The sequence below is a fragment of the Ursus arctos genome, unplaced genomic scaffold (assembly GCF_023065955.2).
Source record: "Ursus arctos isolate Adak ecotype North America unplaced genomic scaffold, UrsArc2.0 scaffold_3, whole genome shotgun sequence".
NCBI classification, from domain to species: Eukaryota; Metazoa; Chordata; class Mammalia; order Carnivora; family Ursidae; genus Ursus; species Ursus arctos.
In genome coordinates this window covers 70,692,126-70,704,794 of record NW_026622985.1, presented here as the reverse complement: position 1 = coordinate 70,704,794, position 12,669 = coordinate 70,692,126, and the positions used below count along the sequence as shown (strand labels likewise).

The following is a 12,669-nucleotide window of genomic DNA, read 5'->3' as shown; positions in this document are numbered from 1 at the left end:
TTGGAGCCCCTGCAGGGAGCCCCTTGCTGGAGGGAAGGAACTGATCATAGCTCACCTTCTCCACAGGCTGGCAGATGCCAGACAAGAAGGAACCCAGACACATAACCCTGTCCTTCCTCTAAACTCACCAGTTGGACAAGTCACTTCTCCTCCCCTGGAGAGAAATGAGTAAGGGACTGGTGAGAGCTAGGAGTGTTACTTTAATGGAATTTCTTTCTCAAGAAGCCAGAAAGAAAGTATTAAAAATATAAGAGGGAAAATATAAAAGACATAAAGGATCAATTGAGAAGGCTCAGCAACTAATTAGAATGCCATGAAGAAACTGAAAAAATCGAAGGGAGAAAAATAATTAAGAGAATGTCTCTGTGCTGAAAGAGTCTCCAGATTGAAGGGGTCCACTGAGAGCTGAGGAGGTTTAATTTTTTTCTTAAAATCCTAAATATCATGCTGATATTTCAGAACACCTAGGATAAAGGAAAGTTTCTGGAGACTTCCATGTAGAAAAAAATACAAAGTGAAATGAAAACAAAAGTCACTTGCCAAAGAATCAGCTGGACATCAGACTTCCCATCTGCACCACCAGAAGCCAAAGCCTATGGAGCAACACCTTCACAGTTTTGAGGAAAAATTATTTTCAACCCAGAATTCTATAACCAGCCAAACTATTAGTCAAGTATGAAGGCTGAATAAAGACATTTTAGATGCACAAAAATTCAGATGACATATCCCCCATGCACCTTGAAGGAGTTAAGAAGTTGCTGCAAAGAGAAGGAATAAACCAAAAAGAGCGAACATGGCATCTAGCAGAGCAATGTGTCCAAACTGGGAGGATATGATGTTGGCTCTCAGCTGCGTAGCCAGTCCAGGTTGGAGGAAAGTGGAGGATCGTGGAGGCCTCAGGGATAGATGGAAGGGTGGTGAGGGTGCAAAACATCGGGTTATAGTAAATGCAGTTGGTAGCAAGGAAAATGGGAAAACCCCAAACTTCACTCCAAACACATTCTTCTTTGTCACAGAAGCTGTGATGCTGGATCAGAGATTATGATCCGCAGTCCTGGGATGGTCCTTACTTGCACAGCTAACAGACTACCTCTGTGTTGTTTTCCATTTTTAGAGTCAATGCCTAGACACATTGTGGGAGAACCTACAGTCACAGAATAGGACTTGAATGCCCTCATCTTTGTCCCTATAAAAGATCAAGCACCACTGATGGAGACTGGGAAGCAGAAGGGGAGGAGGGACTGCAGTGTCTTCATATGAGACAGCACCGGTGACTTTTGGAACTTTTGGAACAAGAACTGTTCAACTTTGGGCCTTGAAGTTGCCTAGATCACCAGAATTGTTGAGAGGCAGGGTTAGGAAAGGAAGGGCTGGGATAAATTCTCAACCACTGTAAGAAGTCTCTTAGAAAATACCCTCTGTAGATTAGGTCAACAGTGACAGGCAGGGCTGCCACCTCCCGTTCGGCCAACCTGGCAACGCACCCTCCAGGGGGCTCGACTCACCTTGTGGTTACTAAGGATTTGTTTAGTTATTATGGCAGTTTTCTGGCAGAGGGCTCTTGGGATGCCTTTTCCTATTCCCAAAGTCAGGGGTCCCCTGGCACAGAACTCTTCCTACAGGCACGTAGGTAACCACCAGAAAGGCTACAAGCAGAATTCATTTTGAGTGACCACCTCTGGGGTTGTGCTGTGCGGTCAGAAGAAGGGGGAGAGAAGACAAGGGTACAACAGAAGGTTTCAGCTTTTCACCCTGATCCTTCCTGGACTATCTGATATTTTGAAACCATGGGCACATATTTCTTTCGTTAAAAATTCTGAAAGTAATCATTAAAAACAAACAAACACAATAATCCCAGACTGTCTGGCAGCCCCTGGGATGTCCCCAGGTCCTCCGCTTCGCTCACCCCTTCCTTTACCTGCCAGCAAGTCTGCGGCTGCTCACCTCCTGCCCTGTGGCCTGCATGGGAAGCCCAGCAGCCCCTCTCCCCTCACCTCCCCAGACCTCCGGGGGCACGTCCCCTTGGGCAGGCCCCTCCACGGCAGCCTGGTCCTCTAAAAGCACTTGGCTTTTACTCCATCCCCGCCTTTGAGTCCCTCCAAAACAGCATGAGCACAAACCGTTGCTTGTAGCCGTTTCTTCCTGGATACGAGTATGTTTCGGAGACATAGGGTAGGGCACAAGTTCTAATTCAATAATCAGCTATCCCTGTTCCTAGAAATGTAATGCCGTTCCCTGCCACGCAGCAACTCACCTGCTCCAACCCGTCGGCCCCTCGGTGGGCTGGGACTCCTGGGGGCTGCAGCCCCTTCTTTCCTCCTCCAGGGCATTCCTGGCTTTGGACGCCATTTGGGATTTGGGCTTCTCCGCCTGGCCGCCTATTAGGAGCACCTGAGACGGGTAGTAGCGTCAGGGCCAGGCCGCCGCCAGCCTCAGCTGTGATTTACTCCGCAGAGGGAGGGAGAGGCCGGTCTGGGGCCGGAAGCCAGACCCAGGTGATTTTAATGTGTAGCCGGAACGAGACTCACTGCTCTGCTCTCTCCAGATGCCAGGCGACAATCCCCCAATCGCTGTTGTTTTACTCTGTTCCATACAGAGCTTGACTCTTTTATTTTTTAGTGAAAGTATAATTAACATACAATGTTCTATTAGCGTCAGGTGTACAACGTATCAATATCAGAGAGTTTGACTCTGTTTTTCCCTCTCTTCTCAGACCATGCAACCCCTCAGACTGCAGCCAGATTGTAGGAGAGCATGCTTTCCCTTCTTTCTCTGTGTCTACACCCATACGCAGGCCTTTAAAAAGTGGACCATATCGTATATAGTGCTGTGCAATTTGTTTTTGCCACTTGGCTTCCTTTCATTCTGTCATACTGATCTACCTCAATTTTCAAAGTCCACATGATATTCCATTATTAAGCATATACCATAATTTGCTTAACTATTTTCCTATTGATGTCATTTGGGCTTTTTCCCCTAATTTTCGCTCTTGCTGAGTACACTGCATTGAACATCCATGTGGGCATGTAGCCTTCAAAGTTGTGCAAATATTTCCAGAGTGGAATCACTGAGGTCAAAGGATACATATATTTAAAATTTTGACAGGTGTTGCAAAAATGCTCTCCATTTTTTAATGGTGTATCAATTTACTCTTCCACCGACAGTTTGTTAAAGTCTTCCTTCATTGGTACTCCCAACCAACACCTAGTATTATCAGCATTTTTACTATTTGTGAATCTGCTAGGCAAAAAACAATGTTGCATTCTTTTAGTTTGCATTTCTTGATACTTCTGAAGTTGAATATCTTTTTGTACTTTTGTTAGGACTTTATATTTTTTCTGTGAATTGCCTGTTGAATAGATTTTTTGATGACTATTAGTTTGGACGATGCAATATAGTCCCCCCTCCTCAATCTCTCTGCCTCTTTTATTCCATTATGCAGGCAATCTTATCTAGTCAATTTTTGACTTATTCAAAAGAATGGAGGGAAACAGTATGCATAATTCAAAATTTGAGAAAAGCACAATGAAATTTATATAAGATTTTAAATGTTTTTAGAAAGATCGCACATCTGGGAGTGAGAATTGGATTCACACCTTAGTTCTGCCTCCGTCTATCTGGGTAACTGGGGATTTTACTTTCCTCACTGAGCCCCGGTTTTCATAATTATAGAATGGGAATAATAACCTATTTTGCCTAATTGTGGTAATTAGATAATGCGTGTAAACCACCTGTCATGGAGCCTGTCACACAGTGCAGTACTGGATAAGTGGTTGTTATTGTTACGTGGTTATTATAACATTGGATCATAGGAATTTTTCTAAACTAGGAAGTTCCTAAACTCACCAGTCCCCTTCCTTATTCGTACGTTAGCATTAGCTACTCTCTAAATCATGCCACCTCGGCTTAGGTCCCCTTCCCTCTGCCTCTCTGATTGAGCAGGGGTTGTCCCCTTCATGGTTAAGAGTTTGAATGTCAAGTCTGCAAACCCAGAGGCGGATGGGTCCCCCGAGCTGTGATGGAGCCCCGAACAGGCTGTGTGTTAAGAGTGGGGCCTAGAGCTGTGAGCAAACCCAGCATCAGAGAAGGTCTCCCTTTCCCCCAAGGTTCACTGTCAGATAGAGCCTATGATTAATCCACAATCAAGAACTGACCATGGTTCCAGTTGAAATACTTGCTGTTATAAGTAATAGACCCTGGGGGCACAAACTTCATATCTTGGATCACAAGAAGTACGGAGGCAGGGCCAGGCCAAGGTGGATTCATTCAAGCGGTTCAGCAACATGCTCCAGAGCCCGGTCCTTGCCATCTTTCCATACCGCCAGCAGCAGCTTGTTGCTGGTTCTGAGCTGGCTGCCTCATGTCCCAGGGGAGCCGCTGCAGAAAACCACATCCAGAGACAGAGGGAAAAAAAGCTTCTCGTGTGTCTTTTTTAAAGCATGAAGAAATCTTTCTCACAAGTCCCCCTACAGAGTGCTCCGAGCATCGTATGGGCCCCAGCTGAATCAGTAGCGGGACACTGAAATTACTATCACTGACCTGGGCTGCTCTGGGTCAGAGAGGCCTGGCCCGTTCTGAAGCACCGGCTTCCACACCTGAGCAAAACTTAGCAGGGGGGAGGGGACGGCCGTTGCCAGTGGTGATGATGATCGGCAGGGTGTACCACTGCCATGTGTCGTTAGAAGGATTCGTAAAATACATGTTTAAGATCGAATTTTAAATTAATACGCAAATGCTTCAGTTAGTCATCTAAAACATTTACCAACTTTGAAGTTTGCAACCTGGAAACTTAGCATTATAAAGGGAGGGCAGTAATATTTCCTGTCATTTGTGAAGCTAAGAGTGTTGTTTATGAGTAAATAGCCCAGCTTTAAAAGGACTAAGGCTTGAAGAATGAGCATTCAGTTCCCAAGCACTCGGCATGGAATGAGTTCTATGTGGCTCTCTTGAGATCTTAGGATAGAAAACTCCTGGGCAGGTGGGACCCAAATGCAGCAGTCAGGGAGCCAAGGTGGCCCTTCTAGGGCCATGTCTGTGGTGAGGCCTGCCATCCAGGTCACCCAGGGAACCTCATACCAAACACCTGGAATATAAAGATATGGGGGGGAGGAAGGCACATGGGAGAGTATAGTTCTAGAAAAGGAGTTCATTCTAAGACATCCCTTAAATATCCTCAGATCCCTGTGACCTGGAGGACCAAACTAATGACATTCCTCCAGCTCACTTCTCTGTCCTTGCCCTTCAAGCCTGGCTTATGTTGAAGAGCACAGATTTCAAATGCTAACAGGGCATGGTCCACCATGAGGGGCAAAGCAGGACATGTAGGGTGCTGAGGCCCAACCTGGGAAGGGTGTTATTGAATTTGCAACTGGAGAGCCACCACGATGTCTTGGATCCTTCGGCTCTAAAATGCTTGTTTGGGACTGACTTTCTGGAATGAAGAACCTTTCTGCACACCTGGTTAGAAAAGAAATTGAATCTGTAGAGGAGGCAAAACCAGGTTTGGGCAAAGTTACCTTGGTGAGGCCCTGGCAAGGCAGCCTGGAAGACTGGCATCTGCATGCGTGTGGGTTTGGGGGAGCGTGGGGAAGGGTAAGCAATTGTATTGCAGGGAGCTCCCCCTGAGATGAGCGCTGGAGACACCCACCCACGTCCCACCCCCAGAGCAATTATACCAGACTCTCAGGAAATAGGCAGGGCAAGGTTGAATCTACCACATCCGAGGTCTTAGAAATCATTCTCTCAATGTGTTACGCCAAGAATTTTGTTCATAGTACCACCTTAGATAATGTCATCAATGGGGTTCACTGTCCCTTCTGCCTATGCCTTCCAACCCAGATAGGTGCTGTCTTGGGGATACAAGCAGAGAGGTGGGAGCCCTCGGCAGGCAGGTTTCTCCTCCTCTGCTCTGTGCCTGAGCCAAGGATCAAAGGCGTTGTTTTGGTGAGCCCCCCAAGGCTGCTCGCCCCCACTGCCCTTCTGTGTGTCACTTTGGGTATCTGATGGAGGAAGTCCTTAATCGACAGTCGTGATCTCCCATGAGCAACAAAAAGCTCTTTCAATATTATAATAATTTGGAAAACTGATTGATTGAACAAGAAATTAGTTCTAACTGTTCGGGGGGGATGACAATTGTTAAATTAGTGAATCATATGAAAAAGGGAGCACAGGAAGGTTTGTAATCAGAACACATGCTCTTAGAAAATACTTTGAGGAAATCCATTTATTTGTCCCTCCTATGAGCTGGAAAGACTCCAGAGTCTGAGTTTGCATCTGCCATCCCACATCCTGGCCTAGGAGTTTGGGCCCGTCATCTTACTTCCCTGATGCCTAGTCTCCTCACTTAGAAAGTGGGAAGAACAGTAGCTCAGGAAGGCTCTGGGGACCATGGGTCCTGAAGACTCTCTTCCCTTAGCTGAGTCTGGGAGAATGGGCCAGGCCTGTGTAACACACAAAATTGTGTTGGGGCTGGCCCAGGTCTGCTGGCTAATCAAGACCAAAGCAGAAATATCCCTGGACAGTTCCAGGGCCCACCAGAGCCCTTCCCTGTCCACAGACCCACAGCCTACACAAAGGGGGTGCCCGTGCTGGGAGCCAGCTGAGATGGGCTGGTCCCATTTCCCTTTGTTTCCTCTCTGCAAACAGACAGAGCAAGCTCAGCCCTGTCATCTAAGCTGAATAATTTGGCCAAAGTCGAGTGATAATCTCCCAAATGACTGGCGTTCTCAGGTCATCAGCTGACTTCCAGCGTACCCTGGCTCTGTCCTGTACCAGCCGTGTCCCTTGGGACAAGTGCTTTAACCTCCCTCAGACTTGCTCCCCCATCATCTGCAAAATAAATATGGTAGCACAGGATCGTTGTGAAGATTAAGGTCATTGAGATAGAGTGTAGGAAGCATCAGCACAATGCCTGGAACATGGAAATAGTAACAATCACTATCGTTGGCGTATCGAAAGCAGGCTTAGCAATTCCTGAGTAGTACTGTACAGTTTTAAGATAATAAAGCCATATTTATATACAAAAAACCCCTCTAATTCATTCTCTCACTCTTCACACTGGCCCTGTGCCCTGTTCAGTTCAAATTAGTGAGGTTTTTGTTATACCAATAGCCAAATGGTGTTCACGGTCAGGCACTGCCCCCACCCCGAGTCTCCCCGGGAACCCCACCTCCGGTGGTCAGTGAGGTGTGGCGGAGGTGCCCTCCAACATCTCCCAGTCCTAAGCCCCAGGATCCTCTGTCATCAGGGTCACTTCTCGATCGCTCGGCGGGAAGGGGAGTTGCAGCACCCGTCAGGGGCTCGCGTCCACCTGCACTGAACTTGCCCGTCTCTCCCGGCAGGCGGTAAAGCGGTTCTTGAAACAGGAATGCAAGTGTCACGGCGTGAGCGGCTCGTGTACTCTGAGGACGTGCTGGCTGGCCATGGCCGACTTCAGAAAAACGGGCGATTACCTCTGGAGGAAGTACAACGGGGCCATCCAGGTCGTCATGAACCAGGACGGCACTGGTTTCACTGTGGCTAACAAGAGGTTTAAGAAGCCAACAAAAAATGACCTCGTGTATTTTGAGAATTCTCCAGACTATTGTATCAGGGACCGAGATGCAGGTAAGTTCAAAACCCTCTACTCGCAGTACCTAATTCTGTCACCGATCCATACTCCACAACTTCAGTGCAGTCCTGGGTGTGCAGCCTGACAGTTCCGTAAGTGCAGCCAGCTGCCTTCACGTTCAACGTCGTGTTCTGCTCAGTCATGTGAGCGTGTGGAGAGCTTTCCTAGGCAACTGGAGAAATGGGTTCATAATGTGCAGGTTCTGGAGAAAGGTGAACCCAAGAAGGTACATGGCAAAGAGTCAGAATATGCAGATTAGCCAAATTCTTCAGCCTGGACGAAACTCTAATGCCCACTCGCTCTGAACAGCAACCGGTGTCTCTGCTGTGATCCCGAAGCCGAGAGAGTAGAGCTAGGCCATGCACCTTCTCCCTTACAAATCCCACCTCTGTGACTGTGGAAGAGGGGCCCAGGGCTTTAAAGTTAGCCAGTTTTGAGATCTGCCATACTTCTCACTCCTTCGTTCTTTCCAATATGCGGAGAAGTTGCCAAATACTAGAAAGCAAAAATTCATCCCCACTGGCTTGGCCGTTGGTGGGCAGTGGATGAGAGCTGTGTAAGAGGCATTTTGTTTATTAAAGCCACACCCTTTCCTCCAGACAGCACTTCGTCTGTCTTGAACTCACTCAAAGAGCAGCTCCATCAGCCTCAACGTAGCTGTTTCCACCAGTGTGGTTTAAGGCACCTGCTCTTCTCTACCTCTCACCTCTCCCTGGCAGCAGTGAGCTCCAGGCTTAGCACAGTCTTTGCAAAGCCTCATCCAAAATAAGAATGAGCCCAAGTCTCAGTGGATAGGAGGAGATGGAGAGCCCAAGGCAAACTCTGGCTCGAGCCAACTTCCCAGACTTAGTAGAAAGCAAGGGAATTCATTATCAGGAAAAACATCCTTGAATTTAAATTCTAAATTTGTTTTTGGTTCTAAAGTAATTGCAAAGAAACCAGTAAAACAGTGCAGACAGCAGCCAGCTCCTAACACTAGATTGACCAAAAGGGACTATTACCAGGGAATGTCACAAGAAGTCCAGAGCCTCTCCTTTGTCCGTGAGCAGCTGAATTTCCTTCCTGTTTGATGAGCACGTTCTTTACAGCCTTTGGGCAGGTTTGTACATGCAGCCTACGGATTAACAAGGGCCGAGCGCAAGGAGCAGATCTGTGCCCTGCTGCATTCCTGACCTGCTCTGGGACCTCTAACAAGTCATCCTACTCTCAGCCCAAAGTTTCAGCCAAATCACCATGAAACCTATACTTCGATCCAGGATTGTCCCAGAGGTCTGGCTCCCCTCTGCCATTAACTAGCCATCTAAGCTTAGGCTCCTCCGACAGGACATGGGGATGACGACATTGTGATCCCTTTAGGAATTACAGTGGATTGACTCCTGTGTGCCAGGTAATGGGCTCAGATCATTGCACACATGGTCTTATTTAATCCTCAGAGCCACCCAATGACATCAGCACATTGGAACCAGTTCGGGGGTTGGGAGTGGGGAGAGGGTGGCTCCTGGTTGATCAACACCAAGCACGAACCAAATTCCCATCTTAGCTTTTGAGATCAGATAAGCAGCCCTGGATGATATCATCATCCCAAGATGAGAAAAGTGAATGACTAGCTCAAGATCTCCCTGGTCTTGGAGGGGATGGATGTCTGGCTATCTGATCCCATGGCCCGCACACCTGACCCTGACGCAACTTGTCACTAGCTAGCTCTGAAAAGACAGCGTGAAGCCAAACCCTCATTTCAAATGTCAGAGGACCTGCTTCCCCAAGACATCTTCTCTGGCTTTTTGAATTGAAGCAGTTCACACAGTGAAACAAATGGTTATGATGCGTGATGACCACTGAACTGCCTCATGGGTGTCCAATGAAATAAAGACCTTACCTTGTCTTCCCCCCAGAGGAGATTCTGAATCTATCCCCTGACTCGTCTTCAGGATACTAAGTTGTTCTTCCACACTTTGCTTTTGCTCCTCCCGGAATTAGAACACGGTTCTGTGCCTTGATCCTAAAATAGCGAACACATCTGCAGTACCTCTCGTTCATGAGCACTTGATCTGCATTCTGTCAGTGACTCCACAGAGAATCTGTAAAGGGGTATGTTATCATCCCATTTTATGGGAGGGAGAATGAGGCTCTGACAAACAGGTTACGGAATTTGCTCAAAAACTCCCGGTTGGTTAAGACACAGAGCAGAGACTTGAACCGTCCGTCCTTTTAAGCATTTCACTCTGTCTCTCGATGCACCAGCCGCAAGGCACCCTGTGGCAGATGCTGACTTTCGGAGGGAAGTTTTATCATTTAGTCACTCTCAATTTATTCTGTTCTATTTTAGGCTCATTTTAGCCTGTCTCATTTTTAGCTTAAAAAGATGTGAACTTGGTTGTTGGTGGTGTTGATTAACCAGGAGCCACCCTGTTATTCTTTTTTTTTTTAAGTAGCCATTTTCAGTGTATTGGACCAGATTTCCATTAGGACCCCTAGATTATTCATAACCCGTTTGAGCTATCCTTCACGTCTTTTTATAGCTGAGCCGAACAAAATGCCAAAGTCCTCCGTATAAACTTTTCTTTTTAATTCTATTGACCATCAGGTGACTACTTAAGTGAAAATATGATTCAGGGTGTTTGCTATCATGTAGGCAAAAGTTCCAATTATTGAAAGAGTAGAGTTTTCATTGTTCATACTCGAATTCACATATACATAGCCACACGTGTGAGATGCGGATTTTCCCTGAGAAAGCCTGCGTCAACTCACACAGCAGCCTAGAGCCTTCCGCTTGCCGTGTAACCGATGGCCTTCTAAAGATGAAGACTTATCCTGGCCATTTTCTACTAGAAATCCTGTAGCGTGCACTCTAGAAAGTTGGTCACAACAGTCATGGAAGGGTGTGGTTCCCAATCATTCTGGAGTAGCCCCTAACCTCTGCGGAGGCAGGGAGATGTGACAAAATCTGAGTCCTTCAGGAAGGGGGAGATTCTTGCTCATAACTCACAGCGACATTCGTTCTCTGAGCTCTGCACCCTTGTCCTGAAAGGAAGGTGCTGGGGGTTCCAAGGCTAGCGTCCTGTCAATCTGTATTAAAGAAGCCCCCAGCATGTGCGCGTTACTGAGTGAGCATGTCACGGAGGGACTCTCTTCCCTTCAGTAGCACCATACTGCCTTAGGAAGGGCCTGTTCTCTAGGAAGGGCTAAATGGAACGCCCACGTGTTTGGAATGGGTTACCTTCACAGGTATCCAGGCTCTAAAATAGGTCCGAATGGGGCAGTAAAATTTAAAGCAAATTAATTTTTCTTTCATTTTCTCTATTCAAATTGGCACTAATCTTTCCCTAGATGACATCTCACACCACCCAGTGTGCTTAATTGTGGCCATATTGTTCTATTTCGCTTTCTTAAAATATCCTACACATTTCCTGTTTAACTGATTGGGTACCTTCTACTTGTCAGCACTGGAAAAGCAATGGTGGTGAGCAGCTTGAGTCTTGCCAAGTAAGAGATACCTGCAGCTGACTGACTTTACTCTCGCTGGCCAACACTTGTTTCCCTTTCCAAGAAACTCATTATGTGACCGGAGTGAGCCTGCTTGTTTTGTCAATCCGGTCTGTGGAACGGACGAAGGCTACAGGTCTAGTCCACTATTTTCCAAAGTGAGGGCCTCTTCGGAAAACTCTTAAATCAGAATCTCAGGGGATTGTTGGTGAGATTCTGTCTGCATTTCAAACTTCAGCGCATTAAAGTGGAAAATCGATGTTTTAGGCAGTCCCTGGCCTAACACTGTTTTCATAAGTATTTTTTCATAAGTATTAGGTAAGAAGAAATCCCGGGAGACATTATATTCTTTGGAATACCTGATACCTTACAAAGGAAAAAAGAAATCTTTACTTAAGGAGTTCTAGACAAGTAGCACCCAAAAATATTCCCCACCCTGGCTTGCCCAGTATAAAGGATCTTCTTCCACGTAGAGGCCCTGAATTTTCAGGAACCCTCTTGCACTGTCAGTGCATTAAAATGATCTCAGCCATCCAAGCTTTCACTGGAATTAGCTTGACAGAGATGATCAAGCCAGCCTTTAGTGAAGTCCTAAGAGAATAATACCAGGCATAGCAAATTTCGATGAGAAATGCAGAAGGCTGAGTCAAGACCCTGGGGTATGCCCAGGCGAGGACAGACCCAGACCCCAGGGGGGAGAAGGGTGGTGGGAACATTGGGTGAGTTCCCCTGAGAGTCTGGCCCCTGCTATACACCTCCTGGGCATTTTCTCTGAATCTGCACAGCAGTTACCCCCATTTATAGAGAAGGGAATTGAGGCTCAGAAAAGCTTCTTAACTTGCCCGAGACTGTGTGGCCTGTAGGTGGTAAATAAAACAATAAATAAAAATCAAAAGTCCATACTTTTCTCGCTCTATCACTTAACTTCCTGAAATTTGGGGAGGGGAAACCTGTGTCCTAAAGAGGCAGCATGAGGACACGGGAACAGAGTGCGCGGAGGGGCCCACAGGGAGGTGGAAAGTGGTCAGACCCAAGCTTCCCTCCTGTTTGGCTCACGTTGCCTTGAGGCCCCTTCCAAGGACAAGCCCTTCAAGTTTTCGAGAGTATAAATGTCCTTAACTGTTCCTAAAAAAAAAATCACAAGCTCAAATGATTAAGGAAGCTATTCTATGGCAACAACAACAACAACAGACACTGTCCACCAGCCTTCAGTTGAGGAAAGTGAGTACTCTGATGTTCAACGATAAAGACTCCCCTCAGATTCCGCAAGTCCGTGCGGCAGCGGGACGCCGTGCATGTGACATGATGCAGGCCACTCTGAAGGCTGCATCTGGGAAGCCGGGCTCTCTGAGGCGGATATTCTCGCGCTCGTGTGGTTATCTACGCCGGTTATTGCCCCAGGCGTCTGTAAATCAAAGAAGCCCTCCAGTTAGAGATAGTCCATCTCCAAGGAATGCCGGTGTCCTCTCCAGAGATGCGAATGCACCTCATCACGGGCCACTTTCCCCCGTTATGATGTAAAACCCTGACCTGGGCCAGAGGTCACCCTGAGGTCTCCTCTCCAACTGTAGGAAACA

At 47.1% G+C, this 12,669-nt stretch overlaps 1 protein-coding gene across 1 annotated transcript in view; it reads left to right on the top strand.

Annotated features, from left to right (window-relative positions):
- The window catches only part of WNT2 (Wnt family member 2), a 45,919-nt gene that overhangs the window by 17,815 nt on the left and 15,435 nt on the right, over positions 1-12,669 (top strand). Inside the window, exon 4 of the mRNA XM_026509994.4 lies at positions 7,341-7,605. Coding sequence (XP_026365779.1) covers positions 7,341-7,605 — 265 coding nt within the window. The remainder of the gene's footprint in view (positions 1-7,340; positions 7,606-12,669) is intronic.